A 21,528-nucleotide genomic window follows, 5' to 3' on the forward strand; every position below is an offset into this window, starting at 1 on the left:
ACACTTACAAGTCAGTGCGGAATGGAACCAGTGTGGAATATACGCAGGAAAACATAATGAACTGTAGAGACCTTGGTGTAGATAATCTGCAGGAGGATACAAGCAAACTGCAGGCAGAGGCGAAGCTGGAGATTCGGGCCTTTGGATAATTGCCTTAAGCAGCACATCAAATTTTGGGTCGGAAGCATTAATAATTTAGTCAACTTCTCTATAACTGCCTTTATTTGCTCATTTCTCTTATCGTAACATTAAACACCAATATGAATCACTGAAGAACACTCAGTTTTTTCACTAAATTTTAGAAGTTCAGGAATAAGTATTTATGCTCCAATCACTTCAAGGCTTTATTCATATTTCAATTATTCTCCTTTGATCTTGTTTACCGATTACCAACCGCATATGTAATTACAATGACGGTATGGAGTTTGTCTATCTTATTAACCATATCATAAAGTTTATCAGATGCTTTGCTTTTAAAGTGCATGACATCACACAGCTGTTAGGAATGAATGCAGGTATATACACAGTTATGCATCTGTGTGTGTGTGTGTGTGTGTGTGTGTGTGTGTGTGTGTGTGTGTGTGTGTTCTCTACATCTGGGACATCCATCAATCCATTCCTTCTTCCTCCCTTTACACCTTCCCACATGGAAAGACATCCCCTCACACAGCTGTTCCCCAGGTATACCCTCTCTCACACCTGCTCTTAAGGACACAGCGGCTCACGAGGGGAAGAGGTCCACGTATAGCCAGGTGTACAGGGGGCGCTTCTGTACGTCCAGGACCCGGTACCTGATGCTGTTGAGACCGTCTTTCATGTACCTCTTCTTCACCGTGTTGAGATACTTGTACCTGTGGATGGCGTGGCGGGTGAGGATGTTGTGTGTGTCATTGCTGAATAACTTCTATGGTGGCGATCTGTCTTCATAGGGTACTAAGGGGGAAGGGCATTCTAGTATATCTGTTATAAGTTTTGGGGTGTTCTTAGTGTAGGGCAGCATGGGTGGTGGTGTGCACTGCTGGGGGCATAGGGCCATATTATTAAACATCTCGGGGATCAAGCACACACATTTGGCATGACTTTCGTAGGAGTTGTAGGCCCTTTTTTAAGTTTTTTGACCCTGGTGGAAGTTGGACAAGGTTTCGGTATACCATGAACTCTGAAAAAACAAAACACTCACGAGTACGCATTATAGCTACCTCGTTTTGGCCTGTAATAATTGATGTGAGAGTCGGTAACGTTTAAGAATACCGATACCGACCATAGTTATGTAGGCTATCTTACAGGGTTTCGGGGGTGGGATCCGTCAAGCTATTTACGAGACCTGTTGTTAGTAAGTCTTCTGGTAACTCCATCCACTATGAACACTTTTGAACTTTAAGCGGCTTCGATGGCATTGGACGAAGTGACACCTTGGTCGGCACTACATTCATTATCATCGGAGCCTCCTAAACAAAAGAAGCGCTCGTATAGTGGATAAATTTACCAGTAGACTTACCAACAACAGGTCTTGTAGGTCACAGTAGGTGGCTTGATGAATCCCACCCCTGACGTAGTTGTGCGCTGCGGGGGAGACTCACACATACCTGGTGGGGCTTGGCTTGTCCTTGGCGTGGCGCAGCATGGTATAGCGGCTCAGGATGGGCGAGAAGCGCCTGATGAAGAAGCCGCCGTTCTGGAGCCGCCATGCCAAGTCGTCGTCCTCGGCCCCCCAGCCCCAGTACTTGTTGCTGAAGCCGTTAGCTCGAAGGAAAGGAACCACCTCAACGGAAGCCACCCCGCCGAAGAGGTCGTCGTAGAGTAATCTGTAGAAGAGAGAGAGAGAGAGAGAGAGAGAGAGAGAGAGAGAGAGAGAGAGAGAGAGAGAGAGAATTTTTTTTTAACTTCATGTAGCCTACTTCAAAATTTGGCCCACTGTTATTCTCTGTATCGTCATTTCTTGCCTTCAGAATATTCTTTTTCCTAGGAGTCCCTAAGCAGGATTATGTTTTGAGGCCGAATGATACATACTCCTCCTGTATTAGTAAAGGGTAAATAGATTATCTTAGAATATATATCTTTAGACTTAATACTTGGGAAATCGAAGAACCAAGAAGCCTCAACCACTTGTAAGTATGATATGTGTACCTAAAACCAGCCCGGATTCATACTATTGGGATTTCATAACCAGTGGAATTCAGATCAAGACCTTTGCAGCATCCACACTGTCTTGGACACGCTACACTCACTTGTACTTCATGGTGTCCACGCCCACGGACAGATGGTGGGGCTGCGAGAAGCACGTATACGGGTTCATGTCGTTCTCCGGCAGTAGGTCAACGTCGTGGAAGATGATACAGGTGTAGCGGCGCCTCCGGATGGCCTCCAGCACGCCTATGTTCTTCAGCATCCCGCGGTTGAACATCCCCACGCCTGCACACGTTGACTTAATGATTCGTCTCTCTTATTGTACAGAAGGCAGACTAAAGGGGTTATTACACTGGGCAAATTTTCCGTGGATCTTCAGTCAAACCACGATTTCCGCTGGCGTGGTTCTCATATTTCCGTGGTTTTCTGACGTGTCCACGATCTTCCAAAGCTACGGTAGATTTCACCAAAGGACGACGGTATTACCCATCTTCATCATCAGCAGCAACAACAAGAAACAAATGAGAACCACGCTAGCGGAAATCGTGGTTTGACTGAAGATCCACGGAAAATTTGCCCAGTGTAATAGCCCCTTAACACCTATCCCCTATTCTCAGCTGTCTCCTTCTTCTAACTCGCTTCTTCACTCGCTCCCGTAAACCATGCACCTAAGGTCTAAGTGAGAACCATGCATGCACTGACCCGCTTGCTCCACGACGAAGAAGGAGTAATCGATCTGCTGGCGCTGCAGGATGGGGTGGAGGTGGTTCATGAGGATTGTAAGGTGCTCCTCCCGGTCTCTGTACGGGATTATGATTGCAACTTGATGGTAGGATGTGCAGTCAGTCGGTGTGTAGTGTCCGCCCGGTCTGAGTTCGGGATGGAGAGTTTCCTGCACCTCTAGAGTCGGTGGGTAGAGGTCCGGCTTGACGATGCCCACTGGAAGACAGGATGGTTAGTGAGTGGCTTGTTATTGTTATCGGGAAGGGAGAGAGAGAGCGCAGGAGAATAAGAGCGATACACAGACGAAGACAAATTTAGAATGAGAGACAGGTGAAGAAAATGAGAGAAAGGGATAGACAGACAAGGTGGTGTTGGGTCGTGTTAAGACAGATAGGTATAGACAGATGGGTGAATGGGCACACATACACATTCATGTCTTAGTGAGGTCCAAGGGTGACTTTATATGTATGCTCGCTGAACGCCGTGATAATTCAAAAGGTGTGTGGTTTGATGTTAGGTAAAATGAGTAAAAGTGGAGCAAAAATGTAAAGTAGGTGGAACCGGGTTGAGTTAAAAGACACAAACAGACGAAGAGACAACAGATATAACACCCCCCATCCCCCCCCCCCCCCACACACACAAAAACACGTACCGAGCTTGGGAGATACGAGAGGACATTTCTTCGTCTTATTGTTGACCTCGGCTGTCGTAGGCTTGACGTCGCTTGTAGTAGGCTTGTCGTCGCTTGTCTTCATCTTCCCGACGGGCTTCACTTTCACCTTGGGCTGGGGGCTTGGCGTGGTGCGGGGCGGGGACATCTTGGGGCGTGCCTTAGCTTGGTCAGGTGGCTTTGCAGGGGTCAACTTTACAGGCGCGGGTCTAGTCTTGGCGATCTTCTTTGGTAGTTTTTCCTTCACCCTCGCAGTCGGCTTTACGGCTTCCTTAGTTTTCTTCGGTACTGGCGCATTGGGTTCGTCGGCGTCTTTCACATCACCGTTACTTGCCTTGACTTCCTTACTGTCACTGTTCTCTTTCGAAGCCTGAGGACATGGGGACAAACTGCAGCCAAGACGGTGGAGGCGCGTGCTATACAGGTTACCGTAACAAAGACTTAGGCTAGGTTCTCTTTCGAAGACTGAGAACGTGGGAACAGATTGCAGCCAGGGCGTTGGAGGCGTGTGCTACAGGTTACCGTAACTAAGACTTAGGTTAGGTTCTCTTTCGAAGACTGAGAAGGTGGGAACAGATTGCAGCCATGACGGGGGAGGCGCGTGCTATACAAGTTACCCAAAGTTTTGAAGGTGTAACTAAGACTTAGGTTAGGTTAAGTTAGGCTAGATTCTCTTTCGAAGACTGAGAACGTGGGAACAGATTGTAGCCAGAGCGGTGGAGGCGTGTGGTACAGCTTACATAAGTCTTAAAGGTGTAACTAAGACTCTGGCGGAGAGGTCTTTCAGTCAGCATTGAACCCTAGGCTCTTATGATGTCAACACAGCCAAATTCTCATGGAAAACAATAGTATGCGATCGTGTAGTCCCTAGATCTTACAGATGCAACTATGATTTATGCAGAGGTCTTTCAGTAACGATACACCTCTCTTCCCGAAACTGACCTCTCTTTTGGCCACTCTTCTAAACTCATTTTCTAGGGGCAGTGTTTTCCGGGCTTTTGTGTCTCATTAGTATTTTTTTTGCCCTTGAACTGTTTCCTTTACTGTAACAAAGGGCTCATATGATCTCAATACACCCAAATTCTAAGGGAAAAATGACAATGTGTAGCTGCTTGTAAAATAGTAACCTTTCTATTTTTGCAACACTAACTTTTGCTTCTCAATATTATTTTTTTTGCCCTTGAGCTGCTTCCTTTACTGAAAAAAAAGAAAACGACTCATATGATCTCAATACACCCAAATTCTAAGGGAAAAATGACAATGTGTAGCTGCTTGTAAAATAGTAACCTTTCTATTTTTGCAACACTGCCTTTTGTTTCTCATTATTATTTTTTTTTGCCCTTGAGCTGCTTCCTTTACTGAAAAAAAACCCGGCTCATATGATCTCAATACACCCAAATTCTAAGGGAAAAATGGCAATGTGTCGCTGCCTGTAAACATATACCGAATGGGACAGAAGCAGTTATCCATTTCTACCAGTATACTTATGCCTATAGTAACCTTTCTAATTTTGCAACTACCTTTTTAATCACTTTCCGGTCAACACGTCCCTTCACTGGTACTTTATTGGAAGCATCCGTGTGTTCCCCGACTGTCAGGTGGCATTGAAGAACCTGCTATCTATTTAATCAAGATAATGACTGCTCTCTCTCTCTCTCTCTCTCTCTCTCTCTCTCTCTCTCTCTCTCTCTCTCTCTCTCTCTCTCTCTCTCTCTCTCTCTCTCTCTCTCTCTCTCTCTCTCTCTCTGACAATACTCTTCAAATTATTCTTACTTCGACCCAATTCTAAATCTCAAAACAATCATTCTTTTGACCCCTCATTTATCAGCGTCTCGACCGTCCTACAAAAGTCCCTGCGTCCACCCCGATCTGGTATTTACTTATCTATTTGCTCCTCTCCCTTACCTCGGGCTCGTAGGTGTTGACGTAGAGCGAGTAGGAGTTGCCGTAGATCTGCAGGTTGAGGCGGAGTAGGTGGGCGAAGAGGAACACCGCCACCACCGCCAGGATGAGCCGTCGCACCCTACGTCGCGACAAGTCCCCGACCTGCTGGCACACCGCTTCGGCCTTGCTCCCCGCCGCCGGCTTCATCCCCCCCAGAGCCTTACCCATGACGCCCGTGGTTACCTGTGGAAGAGATGTTTTTACTCTCTCTCTCTCTCTCTCTCTCATTGCAAACAGGAGGAGCTCTTAGTGATAGCAGTATTATTAATAGGCGAACTATAGTAGCATTAGAAGCAGCAGTAGCAGTAGTATTAACGTTAGAAATAGTAGTAGTAGTAGTAGTAGTAGTAGTAGAAGTAGAGAGATTTGGTCGGTATGGGCAGACCCTTCCATCCCTCACATCAACTACTTCCAATGGCCGAAAAGGAGGTCAATCGGATTCTCATGAGTATTATTTTAGGTTCATGGTACTACAGAAGAAGGGTCAAACTACCAGAGTGATCATACAACTACCCCTGGAAATCCCCCGAACTCCTACGAAAGCCTTGTCATATACGTGCGCTTGGGAGACGAAATGATTAGGAATATAACCCTAAGACAGTATTGACCCCTATCCCTCCAAAACACAGGTATACAGAACAGAAATCCCAGGTGATGTCGGTGCACGTGTGTTCTTACGAGTGAAAATGACGGCCAGTGACGCTGATGGTGGTAGGATGGTGATTAGGAATATGACCCCTATCCCTCCAAAACACAGGTATACAGAACAGAAATCCCAGGTGATGTCGGTGCACGTGTGTTCTTACGAGTGAAAATGACGGCCAATGACGCTGATGGTGGTAGTTAATTCAGTGGTCCGGCTGTCTTGGATGAGTGCGGATGCTGGTGATGAGGGTCTGAATGGAAGGTGGTGGTGGTGAGGTGTGTTGGTGTCGGTGGATGGCGGCCCACTAAAAGAAGACCAGTGAGGTGTTGCAGGCTGGAAGAAAAAAGTGTAATAAGAGCAGAGGCCAGGTGTGCCGCGAAGGTTTTATTTTATATTTTTTTTGTGTGTGTGTGCGCGCCAGTGGGGTCGTGACTACTTGATGAACGCGTAGGAAGGAAAAAAAAAACCAATCTATTCGGAACAACAGAAAAAAAAGGTTGGCTCTAACAGAAAGACAGAAACAAACTAACACACACACACACAAATGATTAAATCTCTATCCTTAAATACCCGTTATTCTGCTCTATTGACCAACATAATTTATTGGATGATCAGCACAACACGAGTTACACAATCAACGGATGAATGATACCCTTTTTTTAACTATTTTCATGTCAGCTACTTTTGAACCTGTTAACTGTAGTCGCGCGGTATCCCTGAATAAAAATTTTCGCCAAAGGTTATCTCTATGCTGTCCAAAATCCGTATGTAAGAGTTAACCAGTAGTTCTAATCTTTCTTTTCCTTCACTGGTAAACTCTGCAACAGCTTTCCTTCACTTGTATTTTTATCTCCTGACTTACTCATTCATAAGGGGAATATCAAGACACCTCTCTCACCAAAACTGCATCAATTCTGGTATTTTCTATTTTCTCTTTTTTTTTTTTGTGTGTGTAAGCGGTGTAAGGCAGGGTTTTCTCTCTTTTTTTTTTTTTTGCCCTTGGTCTGTCTGGTTGGAAAAGAAAAGAAAACAAAACATGGGGAGATAAATCGCTTCATGCCTGATCCTAGAAAATAATCTGATGTTCATTTCTTTCGGAAGAACGCATAGAAAAAAAATAAAATCTTTTCTGACTTCCTTCATTAATCCCAAATTTACTTATTATTCGTTGGTTCTGAACTATAGCAACATGAACTTCTCTAAATCCTTATCATTAGTTTCTTTGCTGTTTACAATTTTCTTTCCTCTTCCTTCTTTCCGTCCTGTCTTTCTTTCTCATTCTCTGCTTCCTCATTTCTTTTCTTGCTGTAATTTAATTTTATCATTTTCTCCTACTATACAATTTCTAATGTCTTCGTTCTTTCCCTTCTTTCCTTTTCTATTTGTTCATTGTTGAATCATTTCTTTTCTGGCTCGATCCTGCTTCCCTTTTTCCCCTTGTCTGCACGGCTCACCCACCATGCGTAGACGAAATCCAAACGTATCTGGTTATAAGCCCCCAAAGCTGGTGTCACTCGTAAATCTCTTCCACTCGTATGATTATGTAGAGAGTAGTTGTTCACATGTAAAGCTGACTAAATGAGGTGTAAAGGTTCCTAACGCTCGACGTTGGCCCCCTGCGGCAAGTGTCAGGAGCTGTGTAACTTACAGATGCATGCTCATGGAAGGATGAGAAATGACTGAGCTGAAAAAAAAAAAAACTGTGAAAAGGTGAAAGGGAAATATTAAAGGACTGTGAAGTTAAGAGTGACCTACAAAGTGCTACAAAGGTTTATATATTCAAATTTTGACATTCAATATCTCTCTTAGAATACCTACGATATATCTACGAAGTCTCAGGAATCGCTATCAAGATAAAAACATTACCTTGGGCATTTGAGCTGAGATTTAAAAGATGAACTATTGTCAAAGAATCCTTATAAGTCTCTACTCTTACAATTGTTCATTTTCATTACTCATAAATTTTCAAGAGTAGTGTTAACGTTACTAGCAACTTACTACTACTGCTACTACTGCTGCTGCAACTGCTACTACTACTACTACCACTACTGCTACTGCTACTACTACTACTACTACTACTACTACTACTACTACTACTACTACTACTACTACTACTACTACTACTACTACTACTACTACTACTACTACTACTACTACTACTACTACTACTTCTACTACTACTACTGCTACTACTACTGTTGGTGCTGCTGCTGCTATTACTACTACTACTACCACTACTACTACTACTACTACTACTACTACTATGACATATCCAATAATAACACCACCACAACCACCACCACCACCACCACCAACAACAACAACAACGGCGGAGAGGGCAGGGAAGGGCTTCTCCTTGCCTACCTGCGGATCAACACCTCCTGGAAAACGTCAAAATTCTCTTTCATCGTCGCCGCGCTTTTCTTTTACTTTCATATATTGGATCAGGACTCATCAGCGCCGACAGTAGTTCGCGTTATTAGTTTCGTAGGCGTTGAATGGGCGAGGGCGTGGTTGCTTGGCATCTCGAGGGGCTTTGAACCTCGAACTGCTGATATAACAAGTGTTAATAGCACAAAAAACTGTGCAAGATCGGCGTCGCATGACCCTCCAACACCCCCCAACAATTTATATTATGCAACAAGGGGTCTAAATTGGAAAATACTGAAAAGTAAAGATGGCGCCTCTATCAACACTTGCCTGCGCCACAACGGGCTGGGGCCGACCATCAGGCCCTACTATGAAGGCCTACCGGCGCCACAGGCCAAGACATAAAAAAAAGAATAAATAAATAAATAAATAAAAAAAAAACCTGACTTTGTTTATAGTGCCATTGTAGGGTTCATCAGGGCTAACAAATGTTATGATACAATGTCACGTCTACAATGTATGGGTAAGCCAGGAAAGCAACAAAAAGATAACAACAACAACAAGATGGACAATCTGTTGATTGGCGTCTGCGACGCCGATAAAAATGTTGCTGTGTGGGCGGCTTGCTCCACTGCCTACTTCTCAGGTTATTACTACCAAAGTATATATATATATATATATATATATATATATATATATATATATATATATATATATATATATATATATATATATATATATGGACTTTGATTACTACGGCCTCTTCATAAAGACTCGACACGCCATTTTTACTATCTTACTCATTTTTTTCGTCTTTTTTTTTCTCCATATTTTTATCTTTTTTTATAGTTGCATCTCCATTTTTTTTCTTGCTGATCTAATTACTTTTTTATCTTTTTTTTCTTCGCAAGTACGTCATCTTATTCAACGAGTCCCTCCTCTTATTCAACGAGTGCCTCTTCTTATTCAACGAGTGCCACGAGTGCCTCCTCTTATTCAACGAGTCCTTCCACTTATTCAACGAGTCCCTCCTCTTATTCAACGAGTCCTTCCACTTATTCAACGAGTCCCTCCTCTTATTCAACGAGTCCTTCCACTTATTCAACGAGTTCCTCCTCTTATTCAACGAGTCCCTCCTCTTATTCAACGAGTCCCTCCTCTTATTCAACGAGTCCTTCCACTTATTCAACGAGTCCCTCCTCTTATTCAACGAGTCCCTCCTCTTATTCAACGAGTCCCTCCTCTTATTCACTAGCAACGTTCTCACGAAAACGATAAAGAGAAAATGGTGTCTAAGCCGCCTAAACTTAAATACATTAAGATACTTTTCCATTTGTTTCTGTTTAGTACGTATAAGTAAACATCTAATTTTCCGACCGTTTCATATACTTCTTCATTTCATCTCCTCACCTGGTGAACGGCCTTTCCAAGAGTCGTTCTCTTTTATATTTCCGTGTGTGTCACTCTTGGTCTGTCTGTTGTCCTCTCTCCCACATAAAATATAGATCCTGGCCATCGTCATTTCAGACACACTATTCGGTCTGTTGGCACCCTCTTAATGGGCCATGACCCGACCAAGGCCCATGGTCCCACTGCGGAGGGACAAATTCTTCAAACAACGTCATTTCTAGAATTCTACTTTTTATCATAACTTCTACTTTAGTCTGTTTTCTTATCAAGTTGCAGATTTTCTCATCCATCAGCTATTTTTCTTTACAGTGGAAAAGAAACTGATAACAAATGCCCGCTATAGCTATGCCTCCGCAATGCTCTCTCGTTATTATTTTTTTCTTTTTTTCATCTACTTTTCATTCACTAGATCCAGATTTGTTTCAGTGTAACTGCTATCACACATTTTTCATATTATATAAATGCCGCTACATCGTTGAATTCTTGTCAAATTACGGAGAAGACGATAGCTGAGTCGATCATGCCGCGGTACAGTGCGTGGTACTCTCACCATATGATTAATTTCTCAGCAGCTCGAGAAAAAAACAAGTGATTCATTCAGTTCTCTTGGTACCACTTCCACTCCATCGGTTTATGACGCCTGTCTCTCGTCACTCCTTTGTTGGCGTTTCAGTACATTTTTCTTCGCCTGAACCGTGAGTAACGAAGCCTGAGTAATGACGACTCTGCCATTCCTTTGTGTGTGTTTCATGTTATTTTTCTTCGCCTGAACCCTGAGTAATGGGGGGCCAGGTGGCAGCGGCCGTGACGTTGCCGCGAGCTTCCCATCGGCGGGGTCGGGGGTTCTCTGAATAAGGCGAGGCCAATGCCAGGAAACAGCGGGGCACACCACCACGACGAACACTTCTGGCAGGCTGGGTGTGTCTTCATTCATAATATCACGTGGGCGGGTGAAGGGGGAAGATGGGCACCGCTGTCCCTTTTTATACGAATGTTTGATCTTATGTTGTTGGTTCAGCTATTTTTAGGATTTTCTGCTTAAACATCGAGTTTTTGTAAGTTCTGAGGCTGGTGTAGGCGTTCCTTGAATTCAGTTTAATTTTAACCTGGCTGATAGGATTTCATGGACCATAACTTCTTCAAATATTTGCCACATTTTGTATAACCTAACTCTAAATATTCTTCAGTGCTATAGCCCGTAGAGTTGAACTGTAATACGGTGTTAATTAACTTATTCATCAATGTATGTATGTATGTATGTATGTATGTATGTATGTATGTGTGGAATGTATGTATGTGTGTGTATGTATGCATGTATGTGGATAGGAAGAGTTTGTGGTGTAAGGAAAGGGCGGGAAGGCGGCGGTGGGCGGCTACCACGAAGAGCGTGCCTGTGTTGGCGGGTGTGTGGTATGGGCCGTATGCCAGCCAGCCCGTGCCTTGATTGACTCACGCCGCCAACGTCAGAAGTCTCACGATGATCTTACTCTTGGAATCCTTCAGAGAATGTCATGCGCCTTTTTGAGTTTGCTTTATGTATCAATTTACTTTTTCTTCTCATAAATGTCGATACGAATGCTTCATGTTCTCGCAGTTCTTCCAAGGGCCACACTCTACACCTTTAATATATTCGGTTTGTTCGGGAAGCAACGTGCGGCCGACTAACGTTATTCACTGAAGCTGTAGCGTATGCCCACAACTTTACCTTCACCTTGAGCCGGCGTGCTGCAGTTTTGGTTCCTCCTACACGAGTCATTAACACTTCCCTGAAGAAAAAAGGAACAGAAACGTAAAGCCAGACGGCGTGGAAGAAGCTCGGGAAATTTTCACAAAAGATTTAAGTTTCTCGTCCTATTTTTATAAGTTTCTCTCTTATATTTCTGATCTTTATATTTTACGACAATCGTTCAGTATTTCTTCAATGGTGTGTTTCGCAATTCTTCATCCACGAACGCTGTTATACTACATTTCTGTGTTGTACTAATGCTGAGAAAAAAAAAAGATGCGCTGGATACTGGGTGCGACTACAACACAACTGTTATCTGTGAGGCGTTAATACTCGTAGTAAGCCTTTCTGTGTCCTCCGGCACACTCCGGGTCACGGGAACACGTCTGTGTGTGTTGGCGCATCGGCTTTGTCATCAAATCAACACCGTGAGCGAAGTGTTGTACAAGATGCAATCAAACAAGCAAACAAATAAACAAAGTCAAATGAACACACAGAGGATTGAAAGAACGAAAAACAGTCAGTGAATAGTAACTCGAAAAGCACAAATCTAAAAGGTGTGCAGTCAAAGAACGCAGAACAAAACTAAACCGAATGTATATATACTATAGCCTCGACTGAACAGATAAGAGCTTGAGTTAGGAGGCGTTGCACAATAACAACTTCTTGGCGGTGTAATAAGAGATGAAACCTGCAGGGATAAAAAGAAAAGGGACAGACTGTTCCCGGAAGACTATTTTAAGCCCAACGCGGCTGCAAGATGTTCTCGCAAGCATTAAGTTTCGCCCTTCCTTGCTTTCGTGCTCAAGAGGATAATGTCTTTAAATCCAAAGGTCAAAACACCAAAATTAAAGGGTAAAGAAATGTTACAGGGATGAAGTCACATAAACAGGATACTTAAAAAAATATACGTATCAGTTATAACGATTTTCTTTATCTTATGATCTGAAAAATGACGGTTGCTAATTTTTTTGAACACTTTTAACTACGTGGGTGTGAATAGATGAGAGAGAGAGAGAGAGAGAGAGAGAGAGAGAGAGAGAGAGAGAGAGAGAGAGAGAGAGAGAGAGAGAGAAAAAAAAGAGAAAGAGAATTTGCATTATAGCCAGAGTAAAAGGAAAGGTCATCAAGACATCAGAGGCAGTCGCGTGGAGCAGGCAGAAGATCACACACCCTTGGCAACATCAAAAACAAAACAAACACAATTCACGAAGTTTAAAAAAGGTCATAGATCCAGTAAGAGAATTCAAGGGGATGATGGAACCCTGACTCGTATCTTCTCAACCGCTTCGGGCTCTTGACAGGATGATTTTTGAAGACCATATAAAAAGACGCATCGGGGTTCTCAAGGGTGTTTTAGCTGTTCACGGCGTAGGAATCTTGCAAAACTACCACCGGAGACATGAAACCACCTGGCCATGACAATCCGTGGAACTTCTACGAGAGCCTCTGACATAGATATACTTAGGCGTCGAAACGTTTGGGAAAGGGGTCCGATAACTCACGGCGTAGATATCTTGCAAAACTACCACCGGAGACATGAAACCACCTGGCCATGGCAATCCGTGGAACTTCTACATAGATATACTTAGGCGTCGAAACGTTTGGGAATAGGGGTCCGATAAGTCACGGCGTAGATATCTTGCAAAACTACCACCGGAGACATGAAACCACCTGGCCATGGCAATCCCTGGAACTTCTACGAAAGCCTCTTACATAGGTATACTTATGCGTCGACACGTTTGAGAATGGGTCCAATAAGTTAATACATTATCGATAGTAGACGCTGCAACAAATACTTAACTCTGAATAAAAATAGTTAAAAAATTGGTTGTAGATACATGTTAAAGGAAGTAAAGGAGATATTGGCACCATTGCTATACATTATTGTTGGTAGACGCTGCAAATATGTGTCTCTGCATGAAAATAGAGTTTGCTTCTAAAATGTTCTTCCTTCCATCATTCGCCGCATAGCTACTCCATTAAGTGTTTTCAAGGGAATGGAGGAGACGCGAGAGAGAGGCAGGAGCAGGAGGAGGAGAAGGAGAAGGAGGAGGAGGAGGAGGAGGAGGAGGAGTGTCAGGCGCAGATGTTTGGCACCAGGCCCGGCACGACTTTCTGCGGAACCTTGAACACTTATAGCTGGCACTCACTAAGAGGGGGGTGGGGGATCGCTGGCACCTTGATTATTATTATTATTATCATTATTGTTATTATCATTATTATTATTGAACTTCTGCTTTCCGTTATCTGACTCAAACATACAAGAACATATTTACTTTATTTTACAGTCATGGAGGGAGGTCAAGGGTTAAATTACAGCAACAATAACAACAACAACAAAGACGACAACAACAACAACAACAAAAACAAGAAAGCCATCAATACGGGTCTAAGATAAGAAACAACAATAACAACTACAAGAACAACAACAGCAACAACAACAACAAAATCTCACTTGCGTTGCGTTCTTTTATCAAATAACAACAACAACAACAACAAAATTCAAAACAGCCATCTGACACCACTCTCCTCACTAAAACGAGCCTTCAGAAATCGGAGCTAAAAACATCAATGCTTGTCTAGGAAGCGAGGCGAAGGAAAAACCTGCCTGCATACGTGACTTGAGAGCAGGAGAGCCAAACTTGCAGGAATGAGAATGCGAGTTTGTATGACGGTGTTTTGTAACTTGCTGCGTAATTTAGGTCGCATTCTTAAATATTTCGACACCCAAGCACACGCGAAGGGGAAGATGCTTGGTGCGAGAGAGTAGGGAGGGAGAGAGAGGGAGCGAGAGGGAGAGGTGTAGAAGGGAGGAAAGGAGGGGAAGAGGAGGAGAACGCTAGCACACACACACACACACACACACACACACACACACACACACACACACACACATTTGACAAAGCTTTCCTAGTGTTTCTGGGTAGTTCCATGGGCACTTTCATGACCCCTCTGGTAGTCTGACCCTTCTTCTGTACCATGAGCCTAAAAAATCCTTCATGAGAACCCAATGTATCTCCTTATTGGCCTTTGGAACTAGTTGATGTGATAGATAGAAGGGCGTGAGAATACCGACTTTTGGAAGACGAACGAAAAAAAGAAGAAAGAAAGAAAAAAAAAAGAGAATTACGCTGCGTCCGGAATGAGTAATCAGGAAAAAAGTGAAGAAAACAAACAAACATTCTCTTTATTTCCCCTTCCCCGCCCTACACACACACACACACACACACACACACACACACACACACACAAACACGTCAAGGGCCATGAAGGAATAAAAAAGAAGAAAAAAATAAAAACACAGTCACCTACTTCGGCGCTATCCTTCACGGCTATCCTTAACCCATTTCTCTCTCTCTCTCTCTCTCTCTCTCTCTCTCTCTCTCTCTCTCTCTCTCTCTCTCTCTCTCTCTCTCTCTCTCTCTCAAAATGGAGAGAGAGAGAGAAGAGAGAGAGAGAGAGAGAGAGAGAAAAAAAGACCCATGCATTTGAGACCACGTTGGGGTGGAATCATATATGAAAACTAGGAAAGGACTGCCTTGCCTCACATCCGGTTATGCTACAAACAGGTAAACACATCTACGCACCGGTAAATATCCTTCCTATAGTGTACAGTCCCTACACATGTGGCTCTTAAACTAGCGGGGGGGGGGGGCTTTAGTAATTTCCAAGGGGATTTTCAAGGGGGGGACGGTAGTAATTTCCAAGGGAGTGCGAGTCTTGGAATAATGGTGGAATTTCTGTTGCTGGAATATTTATCATTATCTTAACTTGATCGTGGGCAAATATTTGATAAGTTTATGGAGAAAATGCAGTTAGCGCTTTCATTTATTTTAGTTTTCTTTAGTCTATAAGTTTTTTTTCTTTTTCTTACGTCCTCGCCTGTAGCGCCGGTATTCTTTCTTCAGGGGCCTGGTGGTCTATGGCCCATTTCGATAGTCCAACACACAACCATCGTAAGCGTTCAAATTCAAACTAAATTCTCCTGAATGATCCGTTTTTTTCAACTCGACACCCGCTGCTAAAGAGATTTCCTGTGTGGTTTTCTTAAATTTCTGATCTACTGCAGTAACACCAACCACCAGACAAGTAATTTTGGTAGTGTTTTGCATTTGGTTTGGTAGCTTATGAACTTGATGGGTTGGGCTGTTGAACTGGGCCTATATATGCATGGGGAGGGGGGGGGGGGGCGTGAAGAGAAGGACCCATTCGTTTGAGGAGCGTGGTGGCAAAACGTTTTAGAATCACCGTCCTTGAGTTGCGGGTTTTTTTTATCATTATTGTTTCTTTTTTTTTGCCCTTGAGCTGTTTCCTCTGCTGTGAAAAAACAACAAAAAACAACAACAACAACCCTCAATCACCATGGCTTCAACGTTGCTGCCCTTCCTTAGCGAGTTGGTAAGTTTAAAAATACATATAAAAAAATACCACCACTTTAAATTCTTTCACCTGTTGTTGTTTTCCTATACTGGTGATGTACGAGGCATGTCAAGGGTAGTAGGGTACTTTTATGACCCTAGTGGTAGTCTGACCCTTCTTCTGCACCATGAACCTAAGAGAACCCTCGTGAGAACCCGTTTAATCTCCGTACTGGCCTTTGAAAATAGTTGAGGCGAGAGGTGGACGCGTCTGAGAATAGCGAATTTAGGAAGACGAACGAACGAAAAAAAAAAAAAAAAAAAAAAAAACTTGCAATACGTCAGAAATGAGAAACTAGGAAAAGTGAGGCAACAAAGCAAATCTCTCTCTCTCTCTCTCTCTCTCTCTCTCTCTCTCTCTCTCTCTCTCTCTCTCTCTCTCTCTCTCTCTCTCTCTCTCTCTCTCTCTCTCTCTCTCTCTCTCTCTCTCTACTTTCCCTTTTTCGCCCGCCCTCCCTCCCTTCCTCCCAAGCTTCGCCTTCAGGGACAAAGAAAGGAAGGCGTGGAGGAGAATATTGTTTGATCAGGTATATTTGTTTATGGTTACCGGTGGACGAGATGGATTCCTTCTCTTCCTCCTCATCAAATATGGCGACAGGGGAAAAGAATCATTGCGTTGGTTCATATATTGTTAGCGTAATATACGGAGAACAAATTGATAACACTTAGGGCTATATTATTAAACGTATCGGGCTCCAACTACAACTATTTCCTAAGGCTGCGGAGAAGATCAACTGGGTTTTCATGGGCGATAGTTCCGTTCAAGGTGCAAAAGCCGTGTAATGCTAATAACCACGAACACTAAACAGTCCATGAAAAAATCCCAGCAACTTCTATATACGAGAGGCTTATCAAACAGTCATCGTGGGGTGCTGATATGCGTTTTCATGGGCGATTTTTCCGTTCAAGGTCCAGAAGCCGTGTAATGCTAATAACTAGGAACACTTAACAGTCCATGCAAAAATCCCAGTAACTTCTATAAGAGAGTCTTTTCAAACAGTCATCGTGGGGTGCTGATATGCGTTTTCATGGGCGATTTTTCCGTTCAAGGTCCAAAAGCCGTGTAATGCTAATAACTAGGAACACTAAACAGTCCATGCAAAAATCCCAGTAACTTCTATAAGAGAGTCTTTTCAAACAGTCATCGTGGGGTGCTGATACGCTGAGCAATATAGGGGCTTTATCAACCTTCACGACTCCAAACCCTCAGTGCGTCGCAAAACCTCCACGAGAAACGATGCCATTCAGGAAACTTGCGAAGAAGTGTTTTGTTCTATTTCTTGTGCGGTTTCTATTCTCGTCTTTCTTTCCGCTGATTCCTTGGACGTCACCTCACAAGATCAGGAAAAGCCAGGCAGGGTGGTGAATACTTGTTTCTCTCTCTCTCTCTCTCTCTCTCTCTCTCTCTCTCTCTCTCTCTCTCTCTCTCTCTCTCTCTCTCTCTCTCTCTCTTGTTCTATCTATATCTTTCCTTGTCCTTCCTTCCTTCTTTCTTTACTTCCTTCCTTTTCTTCTCTCCTTAGCTCTTCTTTTCTTCCTTTCAGTGTATCAAATTTCTTCCTTCTTTTTCGTTTCCTCTCCCTATTTTCCTTTCCTTATCTTTCCTTCTTCCTTCCCTTTCGTCCTTCAAATTCTACTCCTCTCCTACCATCATGCCTTCTGCTCTCTCTCTCTCTCTCTCTCTCTCTCTCTCTCTCTCTCTCTCTCTCTCTCTCTCTCTCTCTCTCTCTCTCTCTCTCTCTCTCTCTCTCTCTCTGTATGAATGTATGTATGTATGCTATCTGTTCGCTTGCATGTCTGTCTGTCTGTCTGTCTGTCTGCTATTTCGTTTAATCAGGAAATTGAGTCGATATTAGTCTGTCCAGTTTGATTGTAAATGTCTGTCTGTTTCGGTATCAATAATGACAAAAAAAAAAAAAAGTTTGACGCCACGTAAAGAAAGAAAAAAAAAATGCAGTATAATTAATGTATGTCACTCATCAGTAGTAATAGCACTATAATTATGATAATGGACCTGTAGCCTCCCGTCGTGCAGAGTAATTCATTATATTGGCGTTATGCAGCATGGTCGAAGCGGTTCCATTTGAATTCAACGGGAAAGTTATATCAACATTCTTTTCGTCTTCTTCTTCTTCTTCTTTTTATTATTACTACCATTATCATTATCAGTATTATCAATTTTATTATTATAGGTATTAATTTCAGGATTATCTTTAGAAGCAGTGTTATCGTTGTTAATATCAATAGTAATAGCAGCGGTATCAGCACCAACATCATCATCATCAGGAAGCTACATTCAACGTGTAGATATAATACCAAGTCAAAATGTGTCGTAATGATAGCAAGGATGGAGGAAGGAACGCTACAGTCAATGTGTAGATATGTTACCAAGTCAAAAGGTGTAGTTATGATACCAAGGCCGGATAACGGGGTCGAGGCTGTCGAATTGATCGAAATAACGGGGTCGAGGCTGTTACCAAGGATACCAGGGCGTGACACACGAAGGAAAGAAGTAAGGAAGGTACAAGCGTATTAACATATAGATATTTTCTGTCTTATGAATAAAAAAAAAAAAAAAAGCTGGGCGGCAGAAGGATGTAATACTTAGAAAAAGGGTACTAGAGCTCGTTTTTTTAATAGCAATGAGAGAGAGAGAGAGAGAGAGAGAGAGAGAGAGAGAGAAGATCGACATCCCTGGGCTCGAGGTTGGTGCGAAGGGTTTCAGTATTTGGGTCGAGGTGTCGCTCTGCATCCGCGGTGTTGGCAGACGCTCTGAGGACACACAGACACACTTCCAAGACTTCTAAAACGGGCGGCTTCTCGTAAATTCAGGCGACGAAAATACCCTGGATGTGACGTCGGTTTTCGCACCTGATCAACGCCTTAACCAGACAGTCCGCCATGCACGCTTTTCACCTTGGCGCGTCAAAGCATTACGACGACCACACACACACACACACACACACACACACACACGCCTTTCAGGGACGTATAGTGGAGCACGTTACACCGCCGGCATGCAGACGACCTACCCCACACGTTTGGCCATTGAGAAAAGTGCGTTGTGGCTTTACGTTTGTTCAAGAGGAGACTTCAAACGCAGCAGAGGCATGAATGGTCACGGTGCCACACTCTCTCTCTCTCTCTTCCTCTTTTTGCACCAGCTCGAGGCAAGGACAGGAAGGTCAGAGCTGGATTTGCTACTGAAAATATCCGCTGAGCTTCCCCGGAACTGAGGGAAAAACAGAATACTAAAACCGGAGACCGACTTTATTTGCCATTTTCGGTCCTGAAGTTGAGCAGACTCCTGGAAAAGCGACTTGGGTGTTTGTGTGCGTTGTGTATTTACCTATAATTGTATTTACTTAGTTGTAGCTTTACAGGGCCTGGGCTTACGCTCGTGTGGTCCCGTCTCCGTATCTGTATTTGCCTAACTCTTCCTTTAAGTTTTGCACACTCTTCGCCGATACCACATCCTCACTTCGTCTGTTTCAAACCTCTATGTTTCTTTGCGGGAAGCTATATTTCTTTATGTCTCTCAAGCATCTTCCTTTCCTCAATTTTTTACTGTGTCCTCTTGTGCTCCTGGTGCTTATTCCTTCTTGTGCGTGTGTGTTTGTGTGTGTGTGTGTGCCGCCAGACTGTAGGAGAGTGTTTAGGTAGCACAAAGGAGTGTTAGGCGGGCTGGATTGTTTGGGCCGCGTTGTTGGGCCGCGCTTCTTGGAAATGTTTGTACTACCGTCATGCTCGCTGTCCTGACGCAAACCTTCGGGCGGGCAGGCCAGGCGAGGCGTTATGGGCTGCGGGGCAATAAACGCACATACGTAATAAATGTGCCAGGCGATTCTGAGTGTTATTTCTATGACCAGATATGATAACAGATGTAAACGTTTCCAGCTGTCACTATGGTAGACTCATACTATGAAAATGTGACACGCTATCCATGAGTCTGTTCTTCAGGTGATTCTCAGTGTTAATCCTTCCTCCTTCCGCCAAGCTACAAATCCACGGGCCATGGTTCGAATCCTGGCGCGCACCCCCGACAAATGTTCATCCTCCCTTACGGCCTGGTCGATAAAATGAATACCTGGGGAAACATGAAGAAGATAACCATGACAGCCTTGATTTCACACTGGCGCTGCGTCCCGGGGTAATGGCCATGGGTTACTTCCTGCCCCAGACTCAAGGTACGGAGATGAGCACCGATGCCACGCGCAGCTAAAGCGTATGTCCCCAACTTTACTATAAAAGGAGAGGCAGTCTGAGTACGGGTATGATAAATTCAGGTTAGTTGAGGCATTACTAAGCTTCACCGGATGAGGCTTGACTCGCTACTTCAAAGGAATGTGTTCTAAGAAACAGACGAGGGGATTTCTTGTTTTTTAATCATTCCAGTTCCCTCGAAAGTCTGTTCACTAGCGCAGTACTCGAAGGAAAATTTAATTATGTGTGCGCTAAGTGCAGAGCGGTGGGATGGGCTGATGTGTTCGCTTCGCAGAAATATTACGGATGGAAGAGTAGTCAGTCTCCTAACAATGGAACGATGTCTCCATTATAAGTTCTTGCGTTGCGCCTTTGTGTAAAATACTTAGAAATTCTGTATGAAAGAGTGTTCCGCCTCTCTCTCTCTCTCTCTCTCTCTCTCTCTCTCTCTCTCTCTCTCTCTACCTATCTGCCAACCCTTATACAGATCTATCTATATATTTCCATCAATAAGTCAATCAATCATTTATCTACCTACCTATTTATCTACCTGTCTATCTATCTATCCGTTTATCTTTCTGTCTACCTATGCTTACACTTCTACATATCTTTCTGTTTATTCATATCTTTACATCGATCCGTCAAAATCAGTTAGTCAATCATTTGTTCGTCTACCAATGTATATATCTACCAATCTATCTTTCAATCTTCCTACCTCCTTTCTTTCTTTTCGCGCTAAATCTAAACCATACGCAATAAAGAGCTTTCAATGTTCGTATACCCCCTGTGACGCACTACGCTTACAAACACTGCGTCAAAAGTGGGGAAGGGAGGATCAGGGGAGAGGGAGGGGGAGAGGGAGACGGGGACTGACAGCTGCGTGCCACCATTTCCGGAGCCAGCCCCTTCATCCGCCGCCGCCGCCTCCTTCCCCGCCGTCCCCGCTTTTCCTCCTTCCCCCGCTCGCCCGCCCGCCTGACGTCACCGCACCGCCTGACTCTGACTGCCGGGTATTTTTCGTGGCTCCTTGGCAGTCCCCCGCGCTGAAGAAGTGTAGCCACGTGCCACTGCTCTTCGCCAAGGATAAGAAGAGAGCCAGCCAGTCAGCCGCTTGCTCGTGTGTGTGTGTCAGGGGGGACGGGAGGATGGGATGTTCGTAAAGGTTATCTCTTGTGTAATCTGAGCCATGTTTTAATCTTTTTCGGTATTGCTAGTTATCAGTTTATTGGACAGACGTGCAAGGAAGTCTATCTATAGAGCGTGAGATGTGTTGTAGTATGTGAATTGG

The 21,528-nt window shown here is 43.8% G+C and overlaps 2 protein-coding genes across 2 annotated transcripts; one reads left to right on the forward strand and one right to left on the reverse strand.

Moving 5' to 3' along the window:
- Positions 1-204: 204 nt before the first annotated feature.
- LOC126998689 (beta-1,4-galactosyltransferase 4-like) lies at positions 205-6,425 on the reverse strand. The gene is made up of 7 exons (XM_050860690.1): positions 6,271-6,425; positions 5,426-5,647; positions 3,503-3,890; positions 2,830-3,066; positions 2,229-2,412; positions 1,587-1,805; positions 205-851 (listed from the first exon to the last, which is right to left on the reverse strand). The coding sequence occupies exons 2-7, from the start codon at positions 5,630-5,632 to the stop codon at positions 722-724; spliced, it is 1,365 nt and encodes a 454-aa protein (XP_050716647.1). The 5' UTR covers positions 5,633-5,647; positions 6,271-6,425; the 3' UTR covers positions 205-721.
- Positions 6,426-9,084: 2,659 nt separating this feature from the next.
- Positions 9,085-9,758, forward strand: LOC126998322 (uncharacterized). The gene is made up of 2 exons (XM_050859809.1): positions 9,085-9,094; positions 9,358-9,758. The coding sequence occupies exons 1-2, from the start codon at positions 9,085-9,087 to the stop codon at positions 9,756-9,758; spliced, it is 411 nt and encodes a 136-aa protein (XP_050715766.1).
- Positions 9,759-21,528: the final 11,770 nt, after the last annotated feature.

This window comes from Eriocheir sinensis, chromosome 14 (assembly GCF_024679095.1).
Source record: "Eriocheir sinensis breed Jianghai 21 chromosome 14, ASM2467909v1, whole genome shotgun sequence".
Lineage (NCBI taxonomy): Eukaryota > Metazoa > Arthropoda > Malacostraca > Decapoda > Varunidae > Eriocheir > Eriocheir sinensis.